Source organism: Epinephelus lanceolatus, chromosome 19, assembly GCF_041903045.1.
Source record: "Epinephelus lanceolatus isolate andai-2023 chromosome 19, ASM4190304v1, whole genome shotgun sequence".
Taxonomy (NCBI): Eukaryota; Metazoa; Chordata; class Actinopteri; order Perciformes; family Serranidae; genus Epinephelus; species Epinephelus lanceolatus.
Window position 1 is genome coordinate 5,318,392 of NC_135752.1, and position 27,355 is coordinate 5,345,746.

General features: G+C 40.1%; 1 protein-coding gene across 2 annotated transcripts in view; it reads right to left on the minus strand.

Moving 5' to 3' along the window:
* The window catches only part of tln1 (talin 1), a 177,506-nt gene that overhangs the window by 107,561 nt on the left and 42,590 nt on the right, over positions 1-27,355 (minus strand). For both annotated transcript variants that reach the window (XM_033646697.2, XM_078161887.1), the window contains 12 exons: positions 24,932-24,997; positions 23,284-23,446; positions 19,389-19,486; positions 16,273-16,402; positions 12,994-13,146; positions 11,068-11,210; positions 9,168-9,295; positions 8,968-9,028; positions 8,451-8,555; positions 3,260-3,415; positions 1,351-1,452; positions 328-404 (listed from right to left, as the gene is read on the minus strand). In XM_033646697.2, the coding sequence (XP_033502588.1) occupies positions 328-404; positions 1,351-1,452; positions 3,260-3,415; positions 8,451-8,555; positions 8,968-9,028; positions 9,168-9,295; positions 11,068-11,210; positions 12,994-13,146; positions 16,273-16,402; positions 19,389-19,486; positions 23,284-23,413 (1,283 nt within the window). In that variant the 5' untranslated portion in view covers positions 23,414-23,446; positions 24,932-24,997. The remainder of the gene's footprint in view (positions 1-327; positions 405-1,350; positions 1,453-3,259; positions 3,416-8,450; positions 8,556-8,967; positions 9,029-9,167; positions 9,296-11,067; positions 11,211-12,993; positions 13,147-16,272; positions 16,403-19,388; positions 19,487-23,283; positions 23,447-24,931; positions 24,998-27,355) is intronic.

Below are 27,355 nucleotides of genomic sequence, written 5' to 3' on the forward strand. Positions count from 1 at the left end.
CAAGGATAAGAGAACTTACTTAAATGCTAAATACAGGCAATTCTCCAGGAAACTGGGAAGAGGAGGAAGTTTCTCAAGCACTCATTGCTGCTGACTGCTGTGAGCACATGCTAATCATGAAAGGACAAGGACAGCCCGATCAGTGTATTAGCATAGATACCAACTGTTCCCGTCTCCCTGGATTATAACAACTATGCAGTAGGGGGACACAGTTTAGAGAGTTTGATGAATATGTCTACAACTACTTACCATTTACTGGTAGCAAATTTACAGTATTTAAAATTGAAAAAAATCATAGTATACTGTATGAGTAACACACACACTTACTTTTTGGGTGATACAGAGTCTTCCAGCATGGTTGACTCTTCATCTCCCTCCAGGCCAAAGTGGTCTTTGCTCTTTTTCTGCCGACAGACAGTAGAGACATCAGTGGAGATCACTGAACCATACAAAATGGAATTTGAAAGAAATCCTGATTCAGGAAAGGTTGGAAATCAGGCAGGCTGAAAAGACCTGTATGGCACATTTGAGACACTGTGCAGGTTTTAACTGCCATAACACAATGCATATGTTTAAGGACAGTGGTCAACAAATGTAAACAGAGTAGATATATTATCACATTTTTATCTAGATACGTTAGAAAGAACAGTCTAGAGTAGAAGAAGATCCCATTCAGTTGCAACAGCTGTTTTCAGCAGCAAGACAATTTTACAATGATGTGAGCAATGCACTCATGACTAAGGACGACATTCTGAGCCAATACTGATGTTTAAAATAAGAATTTGGCCAATAGCCAACAACAATGTTTTGTTGTTGTTATTGTTGTTATAATCATAATACAGTAATTCCCTATCTAATATCTATGTTATATTGCTGTGAAAACATTGTATTTTTCCGTCAAACAGCTATATTTATTCAAGTTTCTCACTAAGAACTACACTTTACAAGATTACATTTGATTACATCATTAGTGGGTTAGAATTTACCTTTGCCCAATACTGATTTTTACTGAAGAGAGATTAATAAATGCATCATAATGTAACTCAATCAGTCAGCAGTTAGTTGCCAATGGCTGCTTACGGCTAATGTTAATTAGCTCTCCTGCTTTCAACAACAAATTGTTGTTCACATTGTAGCTTTATCAGGGAAACAATGGGTGCCTCCCCTGATGTGTCGATATTGAATTTACTGTGTCCTTTTGTTCCCATGGCGTCCCGGGAAAGATCGCTGTTCATTCAAAAACATAATTTTTGTTGTCCCTGGGGCAACGGGGTGCCACTAGCCCTGCTTTTTAACCTGCACAAAAAGTGATGTGACACACAATAGTTCCATAATAATGTTGACTGTTACCTTTTTGAGGATGATGTCGATGTAACCAGCAATAAGCTGAGCTATCTGCTCTCCCTCAGTGGTCTGCACAGAGTAGTAACCATCCTGGTAGTCTCCAAAGTCCTGAAAGCAGAAAAAGAACATTCTCAGGGTGCTCGACCATAATGGTTGAGGGGTTAAGATGCTGACCATAACCAACAACATCCCTGGTTTGAGTCAGGCTAGTGACTTTGGGTGTATCTTTCTTTTGCTTAAAATGCATACTGGAATTACAGTCTCATGGTTGTTTGCCTCCGCAGATACCCATCTTCCCCTCTGGCAGCACAGAAGTGTCACCAATTCAGTATCTGACCAAATTTTCCCCTTCTGTTATTGTGTCATTATATCCTATTAGACATTTATGTAAAATTATGTCATAATGTGCTTATAAATTCTTGAGTTATGGTCAAAAACAAAATGTTTTTTAAGGGTCACAGTGACCCTGGCCTTTGACCACCACATCCTAAACAATTCATTCTTGAGTCCAAATGGATGTTTGTGCCAAATTTGAAGAATTTCCCAAGGTTTTCCTGACACATCACATTCACGAGAATAAGATGGACGCAAAGTCACAGTAGCCTTGACCTTTGACCACCAAAATCTAATGAGATCAATCTTGGGTCCAAATGGACGTTTGTGCCATATTAGAGGAAATTCCCTTAAAGGCCTTCTTGAAACATTGTGTTCACAAGAATGGGACAGACAAAAGGTCACAGCAACCTTGACCTTAGACCACCAAATTCTAAACAATTAATTATTGAGTCCGTTTGTGCCAAATTTGAAGAAATTCCCCAAGGTGTTCTTGAGATATCACAATAACGAGAATAAGACGGCTGCAAGGTCATATTGACTTTGACTTTTGGCCACCAATATCTAATCAGATCGTTCTAGAGTCCAAGTGAACATTTGTGCCAAATAAAAACAAAAAAATGCAGTTGTTTACGTTACAGTAATTTGAGATTGGATTGTTCTCACTGGTCTTGAATGTGTCCAGGATTTCCTCACTTGCATCTTACCTACACAGCTGGATCAGCTGTCAATCTACAGATATTAACAGCTCAAGCATAAGTAGTAGTAGTAATAGTAGTGTAGCTATGTCCTCCAACAACAGTTTGACAAGCAGCTGCACATTTATTAAAACCTGCATTTTGTATCTATATTATGAAGGAGAGACCACAGGAATGGCAGCCAAGGTTATAAATATATTGCTCATAATTATTCAATAGTTTTACAAGCAAGTCTAATAATCTGATCAAATAAATGTTGAATGCTGGATTAAAGCAGGTATATATTTATAAACTTTGGCAAAAAAAATTGTAGTAAAGCAGTATGAAATATCAGCCATCAACTTTCAAAGCTGATTCTTTTGAGGGATGTGGGCTGACTGTAAACTGGGTGAGAGACTGGTCACAACCGGGACAAGTTGTTCTACATCTTGTTTCAAAACAAATCCTCTAACCCATGATACATTCTCATGCGTTTTTTTAATAGTTTCAACCTATCTGTTAACGTTAAGGTGGGAGTTCCTAACTAAACCAGGATTTCTGAGGGTGTTTTTTTTTCAGGCAAAGTGACTCAAGGCTCACATCAGCACCTGCATGACCAAACATGTTGAGCCAGTGAGTTAGAGTTACAACAGGGATCACATGCCGCCACAGCATATCATGCCTCAACACAGCTAAGGGCTGGGGAAAGGAAACTTATTTCAGCTGCTTAAACCCATCATGTCATTTTTTCACACTATACAAATTTTGCTACCATAGGTCAGGGTTGGAAAGTGAACTAAGAGGTAAACTGAGAGCTCTGTTGTACATTTGTGTTCCAATTAACCTTTCCTCGGGGCAGCACCTAAGGGTCAATGACATGTTCTAACTTTCCTTGAAGAACTCACCAGGGTGAAGCTCTTCGGTGAGGCAGCCCAGCGTTTGATGTTGGTCAGGTTCCACTCCTGGATCACCTCCTTGGTCTTCTCGTCCACCCTCATCACACTCTCCTTGGTGATACCCAGCAGACGAGGTACCAGTTTATTCTTGCCCTTCATTTTCTCCTGCAGGACATTTAAGGAAACAGAATGTCCTTACTGGAAATAAACCAACAGTGTTCACACACATTCACACACACTCACATTTACTTTTTATTTAATGTTCAATTTTCTCAGATAACAGAACATTTCCTGACATGGGACCTCTCAAACTTATATATTCAAAACCAAACAAAATAAAGCAAGGCAAAACAATAAGAGGTATACAATATACATTCATATATAATAATGAATGAATATACATACAGTACAGGCCAAAAGTTTGGACACACCTTCTCATTCAATGCGTTTTCTTTATTTTCATGACTATTTACATTGTAGATTCTCACTGAAGGCATCAAAACTATGAATGAACACATGTGGAGTTATGTACTTAACAAAAAAAGGTGAAATAACTGAAAACATGTTTTATATTCTAGTTTCTTCAAAATAGCCACCCTTTGCTCTGATTACTGCTTTGCACACTCTTGGCATTCTCTCCATGAGCTTCAAGAGGTAGTCACCTGAAATGGTTTTCCAACAGTCTTGAAGGAGTTCCCAGAGGTGTTTAGCACTTGTTGGCCCCTTTGCCTTCACTCTGCGGTCCAGCTCACCCCAAACCATCTCGATTGGGTTCAGGTCCGGTGCCTGTGGAAGCCAGGTCATCTGCCGCAGCACTCCATCACTCTCCTTCTTGGTCAAATAGCCCTTACACAGCCTGGAGGTGTGTTTGGGGTCATTGTCCTGTTGAAAAATAAATGATCGTCCAACTAAACGCAAACCGGATGGGATGGCATGTCGCTGCAGGATGCTGTGGTAGCCATGCTGGTTCAGTGTGCCTTCAATTTTGAATAAATCCCCAACAGTGTCACCAGCAAAACACCCCCACACCATCACACCTCCTCCTCCATGCTTCACAGTGGGAACCAGGCATGTGGAATCCATCTGTTCACCTTTTCTGCGTCTCACAAAGACACGGCGCTTGGAACCAAAGATCTCAAATTTGGACTCATCAGACCAAAGCACAGATTTCCACTGGTCTAATGTCCATTCCTTGTGTTTCTTGACCCAAACAAATCTCTTCTGCTTGTTGCCTCTCCTTAGCAGTGGTTTCCTAGCAGCTATTTGACCATGAAGGCCTGATTGGCGCAGTCTCCTCTTAACAGTTGTTCTAGAGATGGGTCTGCTGCTAGAACTCTGTGTGGCATTCATCTGGTCTCTGATCTGAGCTGCTGTTAACTTGCCATTTCTGAGGCTGGTGACTCGGATGAACTTATCCTCAGAAGCAGAGGTGACTCTTGGTCTTCCTTTCCTGGGTCGGTCCTCATGTGTGCCAGTTTCGTTGTAGCGCTTGATGGTTTTTGCGACTCCACTTGGGGACACATTTAAAGTTTTTGCAATTTTCCGGACTGACTGACCTTCATTTCTTGAAGTAATGATGGCCACTCGTTTTTCTTTAGTTAGCTGATTGGTTCTTGCCATAATATGAATTTTAACAGTTGTCCAATAGGGCTGTCGGCTGTGTATTAACCTGACTTCTGCACAACACAACTGATGGTCCCAACCCCATTGATAAAGCAAGAAATTCCACTAATTAACCCTGATAAGGCACACCTGTGAAGTGGAAACCATTTCAGGTGACTACCTCTTGAAGCTCATGGAGAGAATGCCAAGAGTGTGCAAAGCAGTAATCAGAGCAAAGGGTGGCTATTTTGAAGAAACTAGAATATAAAACATATTTTCAGTTATTTCACCTTTTTTTGTTAAGTACATAACTCCACATGTGTTCATTCATAGTTTTGATGCCTTCAGTGAGAATCTACAATGTAAATAGTCATGAAAATAAAGAAAACGCATTGAATGAGAAGGTGTGTCCAAACTTTTGGCCTGTACTGTATATGTATATGTATATAAACTATGTATATAAACTCACCTGTTCAGGCTTGAGTGGGTAAACCTGAACAGATGTTTTGTTTATGTTTGCTTTATAAACTGATATTTGTTTGTTTGTTTGTTGTATATATATATATATATATATATATATATATATATATATATATATATATATATATATATATACACACACACACACAGTATCTCACATAAGTGAGTACACCCCTCCTATTTTTGCAAATATTTCATTTTATCTTTTCAACAGCTGGCAACATAAGTGAGTACACCCCACATTGAACATGTCCAAATTGTGCCTAAAGTGTCAATATTTTACGCGCCAACCATTATTATCTAGCACTGCCTTAACCCTTTTGGGCATGGAATTCACCAGAGCTCACAGGTTGCTTCAGGAATCCTCTCCCACTCCTCCATGATGACATCATGGAGCAGATGGATGTGAAGACACCTTGCGCTACCCCACCTTCAGCTTGAGGATGGCCCACAGGTGCACAGGTGAGTTTAGGGCTGGATACATATTTGTCCAGTCCATCACCTTCACCCTCAGCTTCCTCAGCAAGGCAGTTGTCATCTTCTAGGTGTGTTTTGGGTCGTTATCATGTTGGAAAACTGCATTGTGGCTCAGTTTCTGAAGAGGGGCGATCATGCTCTGCTTGGAATTCATGTTTCCCTAAATGAACCGAGCTCCCCAGAGCCGGCAGCACTCATGCAGCCCCAAACCATGATGCTGCCACCACTATACTTGACTGTAGGCAAGGGACAGTTGTCTTGGTGCTCTTTCAGCATGTGTGGCACCTTGGTGAAGAGCACCAAGACAACTGTCCCTTGCCTACAGTCAAGGATAGTGGTGGCAGCATCATGGTTTGGGGCTGCTTGAGTGCTGCCACCACTATACTTGAATGTAAGCAAGGGACAGTTGGCTTGGTGCTCTGTCAGCATGTGTGGCACCTTGGCGAAAAGCACCAAGACAACTGTCCCTTGCTTACAGTCAAGTATAGTGGTGGCAGCATAATGGTCTGGGGCTGCATGAGTGCTGCCGGCTCTGGGGAGCTCGGTTCATTTAGGGAAACATGAATTCCAAGCAGAGCATGATCACCCCTCTTCAGAAACTGGGCTGCAAGTTTTCATTATCAAGTTTTCCAACATGATAATGACCCGAAACACACCTAGAAGATGACAACTGCCTTGCTGAGGAAGCTGAAGGTGAAGGTGATGGACTGGCTAAGTATGTATCCAGCCCTAAACTCACCTGTGCACCTGTGGGCCATCCTCAAGCTGAAAAGGTGGAGGAGTGCAAGGTGTCTTCACATCCATCTGCTCCATGATGTCATCATGGAGGAGTGGGAGAGGATTCCTGAAGCAACCTGTGAGCTCTGGTGAATTCCATGCCCAAAAGGGTTAAGGCAGTGCTAGATAATAATGGTTGGCGCATAAAATATTGACACTTTAGGCACAATTTGGACATGTTCAATGTGGGGTGTACTCACTTATGTTGCCAGCTGTTTAGATGTTGATGGCTGTGTTTTGAGTAATTTTCAGAGGAAGGTAAATCTATACTACTATACAAGCTGTACACTGACTACTTTAAGTTATATCAAAGTGTCATTTCTATAGTGTTGTCCCATGAAAAGATAAAATGAAATATTTGCAAAAATAGGAGGGGTGTACTCACTTATGTGAGATACTGTATACATATATACACACACATTTCATGCATGACATTATGATGTCACAATGAAGTTGACCTTTGACCTTTTGGATATAAAATGTCATCACTTCATCATTACATCATATTAGACATTCATGTAAAGTTTTGTCATAATGAGCATAAGAATTCTTGAGATCATGCTGAGGTCACACTCATCTTGACCTTTGACCACCAAATTCTAATACGTTTATTCATCAGTCCAAGTAGACATTTGTGTCAAATTTGAAGAAATACCCTAAAAGTGTTCTTGAGATATTGCAATCACGAGAATGAGACGTTGCAAGGTCACAGTTACCTTGACGTTTGACTTTGACAAATTCTAGGGGTGCACCGAATATTCGGTAACTGAATTCGGTAACCGAATATATTCGGCCGAATCCAGCACATCCCAATATGACGTGTCAGAGGAGAAACGAGCCGTTCACATTACTCTTTCTGGCAGTAACAGCCCACAAACCTCACCGCACTTTAGGGACTGTTCGTTACTTATGAAGGGACCTGTCAGGGGAGGAGGGTGGCTGGTTGATTTTTATTTTATTTATTTATTTTATTTTGATCCCCCCTATGTTAATCACTGATTGATGCTGTTTTTGAAGTATGAATAAGTCAATAAGTAATTTATTCCATTGAAATATCAGTGATGTATTATAGAAAAGTGATTTATCTTTTTATAAATGACAAAAGGCACATCTGCCTCATTTTTGCTGTGGTATCGTGATACTACTCAGAACCATGATATTTTCATTGGTACCGTACAGTGGGTCCCAATTTTGGTACCGTGACAACACTAATCTGGAGGGGGTTCATCTGCAAAAACTAATGAAAAACTAAACAATGATATTCGGTATTCGGTACTCGTTAATCGGCCAAGCATTTAATAATATTCGGCTTCAGCTTCGGCCACAAATTTTCATTTTGGTGCATCCCTACCAAATTCTAATCAGTTCATCGCTGAGTCCAAGGGAACATTTGTGCCAAATTAAAAAAATAAATGAACAACCCATGGCATTCTTCAGATATTCATGAGAATGGAAAGGATGAACGGACTGACAACTCAAAAACATAATGCCTCTGGGGTGGAGGCTGTCGTTACTGTTTCTGGCGCGTGCTCATTTCACAAAGGAACAATGGGCATCTGCAAATTAAGGAGATGAACTCATTGTTTCTACAATGCTTCATGTTACATGTTGACACAGATACAAAGTAACCAGAGGCTGAAAAATCTGCACCATAGAAAGTGTTTTCACGTATATTTCATTCAAGTGATCGAACACTTTGTTTGAGTGTGGACCAGAAGCCAAAATGTGGAAGAAAATATCCATTTTGAAAAAATCTGTATAGGTGTAGACAGGGCCTCAAACCAAATGTAGCATCTCCATCATATCAAGCCACTGTTCTGCAATTCCATCACACAGAGATGTTAAGTGACACTTTTCTCCTCACCTTGACCAGAAAGAATGACACTCCGTAGGTTTTTAGAGACCTGGCCAGCTTCACATAGCTGACTTTGGCCTCAATCTCTGTCATGTTCTGACAGTTTTTGTGCGCCTGCAGAGAGAAGAGAAAGAATCAGGAGTACATCAACTGTGTGTAAGCAAACCCAAATATAAGTAATCTTTCTTAGATTTCTAGCATCTCATGATTTATGGACATTTAAGATGCTACGTAATTTGTGCTGCATTTAACATTTTATCCTGCATTTAATTAGACTGTTGGACATATTTTGTAAATCTGAGTTTCAAATATAGCTTTGAAATGCCACCTCCACATCTCAAAGCCTCTTCTGTAAGATACAACAAAATCTGAGTGTACCTTTAAGCAGTAAAACTAAATGTATGTTATACTGCCTATATGTAGTCTAATACCTCTAGCCAGGAGAGATGAAGAAAACAGATCAAGAAGCACAACCATGTAATCAAAAGTGACAGGCTCCTGTACATCCACAGAGCCCAGGTCTTACCTGAAAGATCTTTTTCTCTCCTTTGTGCTTGATGTATTCTTTGGGAAGAAACTCCTTTAAACTGATGAGAAAAGAGTTCAAAAAGAGTCAAACAAGCCTCACCACAGTTTCAAGAAGGCAATTCCAAACAGAAATGTCAAATGTGAATGGATGTAACAAAAAGAAAATGGTGAATATGTAAATACGAAGACAGCGCTCACTCTAAGAATCCAGACTTGTGTTTGGACTCGTTGTGATCACCAAACTGAATCTGACACTGATAGCCAGCAAACTCACAGGCCTTATCAAAGGAGACTGGATGAGATCCATTCAGAATATCATCACGGGCCTGTCTCACACACACACACACACACACACACACACACACACACACACAGTTAATACTCATATGAAAGGCTGTTACTTGGTTAAGGCTATTTCTGTTCAGAGAAGTAACAGTTATTCAGGTTAATACAGTGCCAGCACAAATGTCCCATTGAAAACATACCTACGTATGAATTGACAAGTACAAAAACAAAAGCAGGTATATGGTACATGGACATTGTCACTTTCTGTGGAGTTGAATGCTGACTGTAATAAGATAGTGGTGTGAAAGGTACATAAAGGAGTGTGTCTTTTCTTTTCTGTGGTGCATTAAAGCTGAACAACATACATTCCTGTATTTAGTTATGTAAGTTCTGATTAGGTAAAACAGACAACAGATCTACACACTCTACTGATAGCTTCCAGCTATTCAAATTTTTTACAACAACATTTGGATGTAACAAAGATTTTCTTCAGCAGGGATGCAAGATATTGGATTTTTTGCTGATATCTGATATGCCAATATTTAACAACTTATTTGGCCAATAACAGATACTGATATCAATATATCCACTTTTTTTCCTACCTAATTTTATTGATAATCAAGTCTCTTCTGTAGTGGAATTAACATCATCATATAATGCTTGCATACTATTATCGTGATGGCCCACCAGTAGATGCAGCATAGTACTGTAAAACTTTTGGGTGGCAATATTGTATCGTCACACAGTGCCAAGTATCTATGTTTTTATTTTATAAATTATTAATATTACAAATAAAAATTAAACTTAAGGTGGCCTACTAGAATAATATAATCAATTGCTTTTTCAGTCCACTAGATAAAAAATAGCTGAAGTAAGATGAACAGACTGAAAACTTTATCTTATTCGATAAAACAGATGTTGACAAAGTTTCCCTTTGGGGACATAATTTACAGTTGAAAATAGGTAATAAATGACAATATAATATATTTCATTGCAATACCCTGCATATCACAACATATTTAAATCGCAATAATAATGTATCATGACTTAAGTATCATGATAATGCAATAAATGTGATTGAATTTTTAATTTGTTGGATTTAATATGTTGGGTTTTTTTGTATTTTTTTGTATTTGTTTTGCCCTTTCTATGGAGGCATGCTTTATCCTTTATGATGGACCATCAGGCAGTGTTATCCAGCTCTGCTCTGATCAGTCTAGTTTGAAAAAACATTTACTCTTTATCATGCAGATGTGCTGCGATTTGTTGTCTGTTTTTTGCCTTCAGTTTGCTTTTTGATCCAGCACCTGTAGAAGTTTTTTGGAAATGTGAACTATACATTCTGTAGTTCTCATTTAATTACAATGGCCCTAACTGCCTGGTGATTCCATCTTGAACAGCCTCTCAGTCTGTCTGTAAACCTGCTCATAAAGTAGTGCTGCAAGTGCCCCTTTATGGAAACTCGAAGGGACCTCTTTCGGCACAGATACTGTTTAAGGCTACAATACCTCTTATCATTATGTATTACTACCAGCTTTAATTTGATGAAAAGCTACTGAAGAAAGAGCACTGCACCTAGATATCCACTAAACAGAAATTTGAGGAACAGAACTGATTGTGAATACAAAATTTAACCTGGCAATTAGCATGTAAAACACAGAAAAAAGACCACCTGATTAATTCATGCCGAATTTTAAAAACCCTTTAAAGCCTGGGAAAATTGCACAGTCTTTCCAGGAGAAAATGAAACTGATCCTGACTAACTGGCATGCTTCAGAGAGATTAACCAGGTTTATGGCAGTACTTTGTGTACCTGTACATAAAGCAGGTTGAGCTGGACAGGGTCTCTGGAGTCCACATTCTGGTCTGAGTAAAAGAACTTCCTTCTCAGCAGCAACATCTCTGTCTCCTCCACACCCTGTTCCCTCAACGTCCTGCCATGGTCCAACCAGTTCACTGAGGAAAAACATCAACCAAATGAACTGAGAAATGGCAGAGAAAGCTGACAGGCCTTCTCAAGAAATGGTTAAAGGCAGGTGATCAGTGATGCAGGCTTTGCTATCTGTATGTCAGTGATGTGTTTACAGGCCATATAGAATATGCACAATATGCAGTGTACTACGTTGTCAGCGACCAATCAAAACAGCTTTTATTTAACTGTACTCTATTGATAGTTTTGAATTTACCTTTAACCTCCCTAATAGCACATTACAGTGGGGCAGCTGTGGCCCGATTGGCCATAACATTAAAACTACCAATAGGTGAAGTTAATAACACTGATCATTTCGTTACTATGTAACATTCTGCTGGGAAACCTTTGGTCCTGGCATTCATGTGGATGCCACATGATGCCCTCCACCAACCCAAACACTGTTGGCAACAGCACTGCCCCCCAGCAGGACAATGTACTATGCCACACTGCAGGAACATGACAAAGAGCCCCATGCATCAACCTGGTCTCCAAATTCCCCACACCCCAATCTGACTGAGCATCCATGGGACATGCCGATATCCCAGACGTTACCTCTGATGTGTGGTGGGGCCTCCTTGGATCTGACCTGTCAAGGCATGTACACAAGATCTCTGGGGGGTGCCCTGTGGTGGTATACTGTGATATTAAAATTGAGGGTTATCGTACCATGTACAATTACATATCTATAATATTTTTTAAAAAAGCAACTGGACAGAAAATCTCAACTTTATTTTAGTTATTTTCAAAGGGGAGTCTTTTTACATATAGTACTTGCATTAAAAATGGTTTTAAGTTTATAGTAAAAATATAGTAAAAAGTTTATAGTAAAATATAATAAAACATTTGTGGAACCAAAAGTAACCCTTCCGTTTTAATTCCTTTAGGGTAATTCTAACTGATAATAATTATAATTCTGTAATAACATGATACCGTGAAATTGCGATATTATAGGTATCATACCATGAAAATCTCATACCGTTGTAACCTTATTCCCAGCAGAACGTTGAATTTTAACGACATAATCAATGTCATTCACTTCACCAGCTCAGTGGTTTTAATGTTTGGCTTATCTGTGTAAGTATCCAAGTGTCCTTGGGCAAGACACTGGAATCCAAATTGCTCCTGATGTTGCCATCTGTTTGTGAGAGCATGTGAATGTTTATCTGATGAGCAGGTGGCATGACTTTGTATGAATGTGCATGTGAATGGGTGAATGGTGCTTTGAGTGGTCACTAAGACTGGAAGAGTGCTTTATATAAATGCAGTCCATTTACTATGATGGTGACTCTATTTCCAGACTGAGGCAACACTTGGCCATTGGTTTCGCAGCAGTGCCAGTGTCATTTAGTATTTTATAGCAGAGAAAATGGCAGTGACAATTTGGGCAATAGACAACCTCAACATTATGAGTTTATGGTATTTTTTCTTATATGGTATTGGTACAATGTTACAAAGACAAAAAGTTTTATTTTTACTATTTTAATATATCCTCTGAACTATTATTTATTTTGCCAAGTCACATTGTCCAGAAGTCAAGTGAAGAGAGAAAGAGATGTATTAGAGCGTTGTCTGTCAGGAAGTGACTAGTCAAAGCTGTCAGCACAAGATTCATAGCATATTCACATCAACACATCCAGCATTTAAGAGAGATCAGAGAGGGTATGAAACCATGTCATTGTTTCTCATTTTACAGTGCCTCAGTGAAACTACAGGCCATAAAGTTAGTGTGCTTAAGACAGTGAGTGAGGTGGCTTGTGTTTGTCATACATTCATCATCTGTGTGGAGCTTCTGCTTCAGCTTCTCCATCTTCTTGTCATCTCTCAGAAGAGTCTTGTCTCTTTTCAGGGTCCCTGTGGTCTCCTCCTTCTTCTCTTCACCAATGTCTCGCACTAGTGAGTACTCGTCGTAGTTTGTAATGCCTGACACACAAACAGATTCCGGTTACTACATTTCCTTTCACTTTCACCCTGCAATACAAGCATAGGCTGAGAATTAAATACATAGTTTGGATTTTTTGAAGTGGGGCTGTATGAGGTACTTATCCATAACCAGTATATTACTAGGGCTGTACCCAAATATTCGGATATTCGAATATTCGTTTCTATGGGTAGGTATTCCTTATGAAAATTTGGCATTCGATATTCGTTTTTTTTATTTACTTTTTTTTTTTTTTTTTTAGTATTAGGCTATTTTTTTTTTTTTTTAACATATTTTTTGGTGCCAAATGTAGTCTTTTTGTTGTTGGTAAATGTAGGATATCAATAAAAATCAAAACTTTTAAATTGCATTGTTAAAAATGTGAAAATATAGTATAGCCTACCAACAGAGCTTGTGTGCACGGCACGCTTGAGCGCATCCGTCTGAGGCTGTGGATCAATGCCAAGTTTTACCACTTTATCACTATTCCCTCTAACTTGTAGCTGTTTTTTCATTATCTTTTGAATTTAATATGAATTATGGAACTGTTTTTGTCAACGTTTGTTTCCCCTGTTTTGTACAATAAATTATTGTTTAAAGTTTCAACAAGTGTCTTGTGGAGTGGGTGACACAAGTGTGTTTTGAAAACGAACGCGGACTGTCACCTGCTCAACGCATCAGTACCTTCGGATGCCATGACAGTAATAGTCAATAATGTCAAAATATCATTTACAGATCGATTTAACAGACAATCACTGCTGCCCGAACCGCAGGTCCATTTGCGGGTCCCGTGGGTTACAGGTCGACCCGCGCATCACTACTCAGCTCAGTCTATAAAGGCTGTACACAACAGTAGACACTATATTCTATTCAGGCCGGCAGAACCAGCAGCGCATCGGCTCTACAGTGCACAGCACTGCTGATTAACCATTTTATTGCAGCACAGAGTGTCTGCCAGCAACCAATTACTTGCAGAGGCTTCCTACAACTTGTTTCAAGGGTTCCGATTTAATCAGAAGACAAATTAAACAGGATGACTAGCCAATGTGAAAATCAAAAGAAAGCACAGAATAATGTACTGAAGGAGACTGTTGTGCCATCACATTTTTTTGTGGTTTGAGAGCAAAGATCCGGTCGCTGCTGTGCAAAACTCCGCAATACAATTAGGTCCGCAAAAACCCCGGAGGAGTGCTTCGCAAGGAGTCTTTGAAAGGAGCCGAGCCTGGCGTAAAACCGGAGAGAGCAGGCAGCACAGCCATAGCACGGCCACAGCACCCCCCCCCCCCCCTCCCCCCCCCCCCCCCCATTGCTAAGCAATGTACTGCTGTGGAGGGGTCAGCAACAAAATGTACTTTAGCCCCGTAAAAAAAAAAGTCAATATCAGCTTAGGTGTACACTACATTGACAGTATTTTTACTGCTTTCCCTTTCTGCCAGAGAGCCTGTTTTGATGGAAAAGCCATTTACAGCTTTAGTTCTCATCTATGCTCTCGTCAAAGCTACCAGACTCCATTGAAAAATCATTAATCTTAGCTTGCTGAACACAGGAGCTGCTAGTCTACCGCTGCTTCGATCACATAGCTAGTTTGTGTCATTGTGTGACATTGGTAAATGGATCTCAAGGCAATTGAATCGAACACAACTGAACTTAGTTTTGTCTTAGAAGATGTTTCACCTCTTATCCAAGATGCTTCATCAGTTCATGCTTGTCTGACTAGGCTGGAACTAGTCTGACAAATTGGTGTGGAAGCACCCAGGTATTTAAACTCTGGGGAGGTCTTCACAAGGCCAATGATGTCACTGCTCCAATGGTGTGTCAACGAAAGTTGTTGAAACTCCTGCTGCAACGCTGCAATTGGAGTCGTTAGACAGCGCTGTCCAATGCAGTGAGGAATGCCCAGACTTGTACATTGGTGAAACAAAACAACCACTAAACAAACACATGGCCCAACACAGAAGGGCTAACTCGTCAGGGCAAGACTCAGCTCTCTATCTACACCTCAAGGACAAAGTACACTCCTTCGAAGACAGCAATGTGCACATTTTGGACAGGGAAGACAGATGGTTTGAAAGAGGTGTAAAAGAAGCCATCTATGTGAAATTGGAAAAGCCATCTCTCAACAGAGGAGGAGGTCTGCGACACCACCTATCCCCCACCTATAATGCTGTTCTTTCATCCTTGCCCAGGAGGTTTAACAACTTAACCTCTAAAAACAATGGTCGTTCACAAATGGCCTCATGTGACTCTAACGACTCCAACTGCAGCGTTACAGCAGGAGTTTCAACGACTGTCGTTGACACACCATTGGAGCACTAACGAACCAGTGACATCACTAGCCTTGTGAAGACCTCCCCAGAGGTTAAATACCTGGGTGCTTCCACACCAGTTTGTCAGACTAGTTCCAGCCTAGTCAGACAAGCATGAACTGATGAAGCCTCTTGGATAAGAGGTGAAACGTCTTCTAAGACAAAACTAAGTCCAGTTGCGTTCGATTCAATTGCCTTGAGATAACTATGACCTGGATGAATGAGAATATCCACAGGCATAATGGTAAATGGAAACTAACCCCTTTAAACATCAAAGTCACATAATAACACAAAAAAATAACTGCTTGAGGCAGTGATAGACCAGCAGCTCCTGTGTTCAGCACTGTTAAATCACTGTTTTTACTCAGTGGAGTCTGGCTTTGAAGAGAGATATAGCAATTTCATTTTCCATTGGAAAGCACTGTCTAACAGAAAGGTAGAGCAGTGAAAATACTCTAAATATATTGCACACTTTAGCTGATATTAGTTTTGTTAGGGTTTGATGCTGGCCCCCATCCACAGCAATAGATTTCTTAGGTTCCATGTTAGACTTCAGCCTGTTTCTCCAAACTGGGGGCATGCCGACTGACATCCACTTTATGTAATATATTGTCTATGGATAAGCACCTCATACAACCCCACCTATAAAAATCTGAACTACAACTTTAAATAAAAAACAGCCATTAATCAGTGGTGACAATAGATCTTGTTCTGGGGGAGATGTACTGATGCACTGATGAACAAAATGAGGACAGACATTATTTCACCCAAACATATTAGGGAGTTGTCCAGATGATGTGTGAGCTGTGTGGCAGAGCTGACCTATTCTTGCACAGATGGTCATGAGCATGTCACTGACAATCTTTGAGTCGTCAACCATGACAGTTTTCACTGTGCCGTCCAGCATGCGGATCTTGAGAGGCCTCTGCTTCTTCTTATACTCCAGAGTGTCCTGACAGACAGAGGAGACAAGTCAGGAGATCTGTCTTACTAGATGTCAAAATGCTTGCTGGATCCTACAATCTAGATTATCTATAATAGTCTAAAACAAACCAGAGGTGATTCTGATATTTACAAAGGCACGTTATTTAAATTTCCTTCAAACAAACAATTTATAGAATCCTATGGCCTTTGTTTCATGCTGGTGCAGCAACCCCTCTGCCTCTGGCTGCAAATCTGTGTGGCTGTGTGTTCGCAATGTGCTGTGCTGCACCATCCAGACAACGATCTGATTTCCTGGAGGAGCCAATTCTTCTTTTGTTGAGTCACTGTTGTCATTCCTCACTGTGACAGAGTCAGCTATTTCAGAGTGATTGGTTCAGTGATGTGATTGGCTGACAGTGCATTTGTTACTCACCACACCCACTCATTTATATTCCACTTCTGGGACCCCCTCAGAGACGAGATGGCATATCTCAGAGGGTGAGCTTCGAGAAATTCAACCAGTCCATATGCAACATATATCATTCATTATAATTCATTTAATTCTAGACAGATTTTTTTTATTAATATAAAAGTCCACAGTGATATTTTTGTTTAACACATGATCCACTCGCAATAAAAAGTCAATGATTCATCAGCAGTACCCAACATATCACTGGACAGCAGTTTACAAAAGCTCCAAGTCAGGCTGGATTACCAACTACCCTGGAGCCCCAGACCTCCATGGGCACCAAGATCCATGCTTATAAAGCATCAACTGGTTTGTGTTTGGTTAACTGACAATCTATTGTGAAAATATGTACTAGTAAACACAGTATCATCTGACATGATCAGGGCCTAGGTAGTCACGCTCTATTACCTGATCTAGAGGCCCAGCCTAGCAAAATGACCTTCTGTTATTTGAATATACATGGTGCACATCAGTGTTAATTTCACTGACAAAAACTATGAGGAAAATTTTTCATCAACAACCTTTTTTCCATGATGAAAACAAGACAATGACAAGCTAAAAAGAGATCTTGATAATAAAAACTAACACAAAATCAGTTTCATTTTCATTGACGAGATGTGACGAAAAAGTTTGTGGTGTACTATCAGACTTTGAAAGCCGAGAATGGTCATGGCTGTAATTATCTTCAAATGCCACATGAGCCACAGGCTGGTTAACTCCAGTAAATAGTCTGCACCAGGATGTTTCAGGATGTTTAGTTAATCAGCAAAAACACTCACACCAGAGCAGCATCAGAGTGCGAGTTGTGAGCTGTAATTCAGCAGTAAATTATCAGCCGCGTGTGCCTGACAGTCGGTGGAGCTGCTGAATGGATTTGTGGAGTTTGTTCATTGCAGCAGTGGCTGTTAGCAGTGACCCCTGTCTGAAAGCCACTTCACAGCTGATTCCCACAGGACTCCACTCCGTCTGGACTCAAGAAGGTTTATGGTTTGATTTTGTTTGACAGGCAGGTAGGAGGCTCAGTTATCTGTTAGTGTAGCTGTACTGGAAGTGAACAGTCTGAACTCAGATCAGTTTTCTCTGACAGAGATGAAAGTTTAGTTTTAATCACCAACCGTGTGAGAGGACATGAGTTTAAACCTCCAGACTAACATGTTGCAGATTAAGAAAGATTTCACGCTTTAATAAAGTTATTTTTCTGCTTACTAACAGTGAGATGGTAAGTCAGAGTTTACAATGAACCTGGGTACAAATCCTAGTTGTCTCAGATTAGTTATTTGTGGTGTCAGTGTTTGAGAGATAAATAGAGAGATGTTGAGCTTTTCAAATGATGATTAGCAAATGTGTGCTCATAAATCACCCCTTAAACCTGTCAAAAACTGCTGGAGAAATGACAGTTTGTAAGTGTGTAGAAATTTTTTGGAGTTGTTGAAAAAAAATGTCTAAGTGAATTTTTTTTTTACAACCTGTCACCTTGATTCTAATATCTGATACATGGATTAGCCTCACTGGATTAGTTTAAAGTAGACTTGCACAAATTATAATTTTTTGTAGAGTGTTTGGATGGCCAATTCTGATTTTGTCCGATACATTTTTTTCAAACCACTTTACAGCACACACGATATTGCAATATTTTCTATCTTTGCTTTAATAGAACATTTTAAAAACAAAAACAGTGACACAGGTTAAGAAACATTTTCCTTTTTGCTCAAATGTAACTTCAGGTACAGTATTAAAATAAATAAGTAAAAAAGGCATACATAAATAAAAACATAGATAAATAAAATAATAAGTCTTGGTGGATAGCATTTGTGGGTAATTTCTTGAATAGCCAAAAAATTAAAAATATCTCCTGTTGAAAATTCACACAGGTCTTCAGGACGCATCCGCCAGTAAACGCGCGGAAACGCGCCTCGTCAGTTTCAAGCTGCACAGTGCAGCAGTGAGAGCTCTGCAGTCAAGTTTAACACAGACGATTAACAACTTTCTCCTTCTCTCTTTTGATGTGTGTGCGTGAATGATTAAGCTGAAAAGCCGCCCATGATGTTTCACTTCCTCTCATCGCCCAAGCCGTGAGTTGCACATGTGCGTGTGTGCGCTGCTGATGTTACACGATGTCAATCATGCGGCGCGCTGGGAATTTGACCGCCGTTTTGAATCGGCATATTTTAGACTGACTGGCCGGTCGCAGGTCATGGCCGATCACGTGAAAACCGGCCGATTCCGAGCACTGCCGATAAATCGGTGCAAGCCTAGTTCAAAGACAATAAAACATTCCTGTCTATCTCCTGTAAAGGAAGTACATGGGGACCCCAACAATTACAGGGATTTTTACATGAGATAGACAATAAAACATTCCTGTCTGTCTTATGTAAAAATCCCTGTAATTGTTGGGGTCCCCATATACTTCCTTTACAGGAGACACTGACGCTGAGTACATTTTGCCATCATTCCATTTATTCACTGTATGGGTTGCTGCTGTGTGCTAAAATTTAAGTATTTGAAGCATTTAGTGGTGTACAGACTGAGTGCTAGACTGACTCACCCCATTCCTCAACATGTAGTAGTCCAGGGCCTTTCCTGCCTCCAGCCAGATGCCTTTCTTTGGGTCTTCATCAGACAGAAACAGCCCATAGTCATTGGCTGCAAAAGGAAACAGAAATACTGAATGACTCATTGTAATTGTGTTTCTTGGCATCCATCCACATGTAGATATTTAGCAACTTTGGAGCAATTATTGTCTCAAGTACTTGTGCTGGATTTAACGTTTGAATCCTGTGCACTAGCTTTCCCGTCCATGTTAACCAGGTCAGTGGGTCTCTGGATGATAAACGCCTGTTTCAACACACACATCTGCTCCAAATATATCAGGTTACACATTTTAAAATATGACCACTTGTCTGTTGAGGGTGAGACAGGAAAAGTGGACCATTTAATAGGCTAGAGAGTAAATCAAGCTGCTGAGTCAGGCAAAGCCTGAGATACTGGCTTTGACTCTTTCCCTTTCGAAATGTAAAATGACTTACAGGTTGAAACAAGTAATGCAGAGAGCTACTGTTGAAATAGCTTATGTAATAACACATAACTTTGCTTGCACAGTGTGGAGCAGAGGCCTATTCTCACTTTACAGCCACATTCTTCTGCAGAGCCTGTAATCAACTAGACAAAGATAACAAGCCCACAATTCACCTTGTCTGACACATTCTCTCTTGCATTCCACTCCGATTTTTACTCAAACTTCCAAATATTTGCTGTCTTTAGGAAGTTAGTGCGTTGGTTGCATTAGTATCTTCAAAACGTTTTTGTTGGACTGCAGGATACAAAGTCAGCGCTATAAACTCAAAAGTAAGTGAGTACATTAATGTGTTAGTGCCTCTGCCCACCCACATGCCTGCCTGCAGAACGAGGAGAGCTCTGATGCTGTTATTTTGCAATAACTAGGAACTGCAAACAATGTAGATTCTAACATATTATATTCAGGACAGTAAAATAACAGAGGCTACACATTTCTCTGTCACTGTTATTTAAAAATTATACAATTTTGCTGTTGGTTATATTATCATTATCTTATTCAATTAAACAGCTCAACTCCTATTATTATAAATCAGCTGGTCATCAGTCACTTGAATTTGCTGTCATCCATCATTACAACTTCTGACAGCTGTCAATCAGCTGTCAAGATGTAATCTGTTTGTGGCTCAATGTGACAAATCGTCAGCTTCACAGACGATTGTGGGTCAGAATAGCCAGAAAATCATGTTGGCTTGCATACATCAAAATCAGACTGGACGTATTTGAACATCCTGGTATTTTGGCAAACTGCATTTAACATACTATGTATAGTAAATATTTTTCTGGCATATAGTATGGTAGTATGGGGACTGGAAAGCACAGTGTGTTTTCACAGAGTATTGTTGGACTACGACAATTTGTGAAGTTGTGCGACATTATTTTTGACAACAACAGTAATTTACATGTGAAGAGAATCACTCTTAACCTTTTCAAAGCTAAGCCTACAGTATTTTATAGGCCTCTGCTCCAAAATTTTATATCCATAATGAAATGAATATATCTCTGCAACCACAAGGTCTATTTGAATACTTTTGGTGTCATGGTAAATGGAACACTTTGATTAACACTGAGATTTGTTAAGATGTGTAAATATCAGTATATGTGTTATATGTGAAGAGTAAATGAAGATGGCACACAGCACAAATGAAACATTTTGAGGTTCACCTAAAAAAAAAAGCATTTTCAGGATGAGTATCCCTTTGGAATGATGCAGCTGTAGCTCTAAACCTCTATCAAATCATAGTAGGCTACAATATGTGAACATTAACTCTGCAAAGGTTGATTCTGATAAAGTGAAGCAGAACAATATTAAAGAGGTTTTAGTACAGGTTTCATTTTTTGTTTCTGTAAATCCCTAATGATGTTTAGGATATACACATACAACTGTCCGTTTTGTTTTTTTCCTCCATTTCCCACTCCAAACTGACCAATACACACCTACTACATTTGAAACTGAGTTTCTATTCTGAGTTGTGGAGGCCCATATCTCCGTGACGGCTTGGCCGATTTGAGTGATTGACACCTTACTGGATTTGTTAGAGCCAACAGAATGACGCTATACCCACCAAGACGATATTGACAGCACTGTAAGCAAATCAGAGTCAGCGGAACGCGTTGTGGGGCGATGTCGGCTGCTGTGAGTGGTCATTGTTATGCTTCTCCCGGCAGTCAAGTTTTTCTGCCCGGATTCATTTGAATGACGGACAACAAGTCGGTAAACTGGAATGAAGCGCGAGTTAACGGCAGAATGAGCTTTTCGCAGCAAAAGCAACAAGGTAAGAGAGATATAACAAATATATTTTCGCGAAAAGATTTCTGTTGTTGTTCTTTGGCCTCTAGCTCTCTGATGCTTTGGGGTAGAGTGCTTTGGTAGAGTGGAAACAGCGGAGTCTCAGCTTTCATTTGAGATGAACGCCGTGTGTTTTGCATAACGTGTGGTCGAGTTAGAGCCTGAAATATACCTAGTGGGTTGGAATATCGGTGCTGTATGGAGTTGGATTTGTTTTTGTTTATTTAGTTGTTGTTTGAGCTGTGTTTGGGGCATGTAAAAGGGTTTTTACAGCCTTGTAGCCCAGGTTTTGCTGTTTAATTTGATGTGCAACATCACTACATTCTTCGTGATCAGTGTATTGTTTCACACTGTGCTTGCAGTCACTCTACAAGTCCCCCATTTGGGGGGCTTTCTGGCTTAACAGCTTGATATGCTCCTGTATGATTACCAGGTGTGTTAATTTACTGTAACCTGAGTCACTAGAAAACCAAGTAGTTCTGGTCTTTAATGCTCATTCTATCCTAGATCAGAGCTCATAATTATCCACAAAAAGCTGCAGAAGCCTAAAGCTGTTTTACATGCTGAATATAAGGGCCAAACTTCCCTCCGCCACTATACCCTACCATCAGCTGAGTGCTGTTTGAAAGGTTTTCATATTTTCAAAAAATGCAGGATGTGCAAAGCTGTTTTTTTTTTATTACCTGCAAAACGGGCAACCAGATGGCTTGGATAAGAATTGAGGTACGCAAGAAAATATAGTTCATATTAAATGTTGTCTGACCTCATCAGAAAGCACAACTGTTTATAGTTTTTATAAACAACCATGCTGGAAGGGAGGGGTGAAAAGTCAGCCATCATAGAGTGGGAGGAGACATGATATTATTTAAATGTTTTAAAAGTGAAATAATTATGACATGATTATGATAAGAATAAAACTAGAATTTCCACCTTGTAGTTGTATGCCTCCACGAAACTGTCAAATTGCAGCTACACTTTACATTCATGCCTGTGAAAACGTGGACACTTCAAGTTTATCCTTCAGTCCAAGTGGACATTTGTGTCAAATTTGAAGAAATCCACTAGGGTGTTCTTGAGATACGACATTCACAAGAATGCCACGGAATAGGTCACAGTGACCTTTGAAATACTTATCAGTTCCTCCTTAAATTCATGTGGACGCCTATGCCAGAAGTGAAGAAATCCCCTCAAGGCATTCTTGAGATAATGCACTCACTGCAATGGAGCAATGGACAGACTGACGGACGGACGGACGGACAGACGGAGGGACGGACAGACAGAAAACCCAAAAACATAATGCCTCCTGCCACAGCTATCTCAGGTGCAGAGGCATTAAAAAGACAGCCTGAGACCCTGGTTCTTCTCTTACCTATGTGTGTTTGACTAATCACGATGTGACGTAGGTGTGAAAGTTGGATTGTCAGTTTCTAAAAGTTACAGGACCTGTCTGACATAAGCCCCCCCATCCAATGATCCTAAAATCCAAATACTGGAAAGGTTGTAGTGTTGCAAATTTGTGTGCATGCATGCATGTGCGAGTGTGTGGCTGGAGCAAGAAAGAGAGGAAGAGAAAACTCACGCTGGCCGAGCTGTGCCTCAGGAACTCTCTCCCTGATGATACGACAGGCATCGTACACCATGGTGGAGGGCTCAAACTGCATTGTCTTAACCACGTTCCCCACACCGATCTTTAGTGACAGGGCCACCATGATTGCTGCTCTGCACCTCCACCCAACTCACACCTGCATGATCGTCAATAGAAAAGTTAGTCAAGACAAATCAATTGACACAAATATACATCCAAAAGTCACACGCACTGTGTCAATATTAACACTTCTGATCCAACCCAAGCTCTTCAAAGACACGGACAAACTACTTTTTGCATTGTAAACACAATCACACAGATTATTGTTGACAAATCATGTTAATACAGGTGAAGTGTCCTAGAAAAAACACATATATTATCTTGCATATGACTGCTTAGATTTGAAAGTTTGGTTAAGCCAAATTCTGTGACCTCTCTCTAACTGTGATATACTGAGCAAGACTTAGAAGCTAATTCTTGCCCCTCTTGGTGTTTCTTACATATAGTTACTCTGGCTGTGTTAGCATTAGCAAACCTGATAAGATGTGATGTTGTACATGAACGACATTTATTTCTCTCTATTCTATAATCTGTTAAATGGAGTAAGTAGTAAATATTTCTCAGTACAGAGTGTGAAGCAGCTGACTTCAAAATGAGGAACACCAGTTCTATTTACATGCACAGCAGTTCAGACAGGAAACAGTTACGCATATATACATGATGAAGCCACTGGTTAAGTATAGTTATGCACTGTGAAAACCAAAAAAATGAGACACTCAAACACTAAAAAGATTGCTGTACATGTTATTACTTTGTTTTTAGAAAAGCTAGTGCAAATTGAATCTTTTTGTGCTGCAAGAATTGCAAAACCTTTGCCAGATCCTGGAGTAAGATTAGAGAGATAGTGTATAATAAAGATAGTTTAAGCAGGAAAAAGCGTTTTTCTTTCAAAGCTGTTCAGAGATGACCTTGTTGTTGCAGAGTGACAGCACTGAGGGAGAAACCAGTGTGGCATGTGCTGGCGTCAGAGCCTCATGGGATTGAATGTCACAACACAGATGCCCTGACACCCTCAGCCTAAAAATCCGGCTGACACTGTATCACCATGAGTTCCTCCTTTTTCTGGCTCCCAGCTTGATGACAGGCGGATGTAGCTGGGGTGTCAAGCTGAGAGGGGATCAGATCTCAGGTTGTAGCAATCAAAGTTAATGCTGGGTGCTGAAGTAACACACAACATTAGACTTCCTGCTTTGAGATATAGGTGACTACAGTTTCTTGTTAAACTACTGAAAGGTTTTTTTTAACAAAATGTTTATTCAAGCAGAGAACAGAACATCACTGCTTGGTTGTGGCCTGCAGAAAAACATCTGTCTCTCTTGGGTTTTATGATTTCACCATTATTATAACCCAGGTCTCACTTATCCAGTTGTATGCTCAGTACTTCACAAATACATGCAATGCTTTAGCTGGTTGCAATCTGCAATTCACCATCAGACACCACTGAATTTCTCTAAATCTTACCATTTCACCTTTAACACAGCATGACTTAATGATTAACAAATCGTCGTTTTGTGGGTGAAGTAATCCTTTAATATGCACTTTAGTGTGTTTAAACTAGGAAGAAGGTGAGTAAGGTAAATACCTGATGTAACGCAGTGTTTTAGTCAAAGCCCTCCTGCCAAGTCAGATGCTGAACTTTTCTCTCTGGCTGAAAAAAAGGAAACAATCCAGGTTACAATCATTTTTATTCAGCTTTTAGTTTTTACTGACAAATGAAATCCCAGTTCTCCCTCCCAAGCAGCTCTTATTTTCGAATTAGACTGATCACAGAGATCCAAAATGCGATTGTATGTCTCTGAAACAATCCCCTTTTGTTGCATCTTAAAAGTGAGCAAACTATCCCATTGTTGTTGAGGAGGTGGAGAAGGAAATTTAGAGAAACATTTGGAAACAAAGTGTCTAACTTGGAGATATCTGAAAAAATGGTTTGCAGTAGGGCTGCTCGATTATGGAAAAAAACATAATCACGATTATTTTGGTCAATATTGAAATCACAATTATTTACACGATTATGTCTTTGAATTTGGAACAGCATTTATTGAACATGTTTGGAACAGCATTTATTGAACATGTTAAAAAACACTCTCCTGTTAAATATATAAAAATATCTTGTAATGTAGTAGCAGGGTCCGACGTTAAGGTTTTTTCCTACTTGCCCTGTCGGGCAAGTACTTCTCAAATCTACTTGCCCCATCTAAATTCTTACTTGCCCTGCGTAAGAGGTTCTTTTTCTGGCTGTGTGGTGCATATTTTCGCTCATAACTTATATCTTACGTCAGCAGAGATGATCAGCCAATGGAGGCAGCAGCACATAAAAAAGCAGCACACTGCAACTGGCCCCTCCGAGGACAGAAACAGGAGAGGAAATACACGATTACAGGCCTGGAATTAAGTCATTTTTAGGGCAAGGCCACTTTGGCCATTGATAAATACAAATTTATTGGGGCATCATGGCCAAAATGTGGGGCACCAAGGCCAAAACAAATGGCGCAATAACAATATGTGCTAATTACATTGAATGAAGACAAAACAATATATGTGTTGAAAAACAGTATTGAGTTTATTAAAACTGGGTGTGCATGACTGAGGATATATCTCGTTTCTTGTTGTTTTGATTCATGTCCCTTATTTTTTAAGTCTTTGAAATCTCTTTATTCTTTTGTTATCTCCTAGTTATTAAGAAATTATTATTAGAAGTCGGTATTTAACCAATCCTACTGTATACACTGGGAGCAGTGGGCAGCTGCAATGCAGCATCCGGGGACCAACTCCAGTTCATTTGCCAATGCCAGTGGTCAGGGTCACTGACAGGTGTATTCACCTAACATAGCCTACATATCTTTAATTATATAATTATTCATATGTCTCTATGTATACTTTTACATAAATTCCCAATATTTTATTTGCCTTTAAAAAAAATCCTCTTCCTTCATTTAATTTGACAATGTTTATTGTATTATATGTATTAATTATCTACAGAATCTTGTATGTTCTTTAATGTGTTCAGTTTATTAAAAGAAAAACAAAAAACGTTTTGGTGAATCCTGCAGCAAAGTGAACCCTCTTCCTTAGAGATGATCTTTGCCTCCCAGTTTGTTCCTGGCGGCAGAGCAGAGTGAACCATCTTCCTTCTCAGAGGATCTTTGTCCCATCTCCGTGTACGCAGTGTAAACATCTTTCGCTGGCGATTTGACAGTCACTAGAAGCACATTATGCTTCCCTTGTAAAAGTTTCTGTGTGGTAACTGTGCTAACATGAGCTAACGTTAGCGGCTAAGGACTGAGAGGCTGTCCGGTAACGTTATGTGTGTGTGCATGTGTCTCGGAGTGTCAGTAACGTTATGTTAACTTAGCCGTAGCCTTGCTATGCTGTTTGTCATAAAAAAACAGGGCATGCTACACTGGCCGTATGGGTAGGAGGGGCATTACGGCCACACACCGGGGACTCCACGGCACTGGCCGTTTGGCCGTGGTATAATTCCTGCCCTGCGATTAGAAATAATAAAAATAAAAAATCCGAGTCGGTGCTGCTTGCCCGATCGGGCATATCTGCGCAGGGACTGCTGGCCCGCCGGATATTTTTACTTGCCTCGGGCATTCGGGCAACCGTTAATGTCGAACCCTAAACTGTTGTAGGCTACTGCACTCAATCTTTTGAAAACAAGAAATAAATAAAATACAATAAGAGACAGATACTTCAACAAATGAAGTGGTTCTACCTTTTTTATCAACCAAGCGACGCTGCTCAGCCTCACCCTCTGTCATCTTTACACGTGCTTAAATCGCCGGCCTGGATCTCCACTCTCCACACACGCGGGGGCGGGGGCGTAGCGGTTGAGTTGCGCATGCGCGTCTCAGAACGGAAACACCAAATAATCGTTTTTCCTCGATTATATGAATTTTGAGATCGTCTGGAGCCAAAATCGTAATCACGATTAAAATTCGATTAATTGAGCAGCCCTAGTTTGCAGACAATCCATAAAAGATGATAAATAAGTGAACTGTTG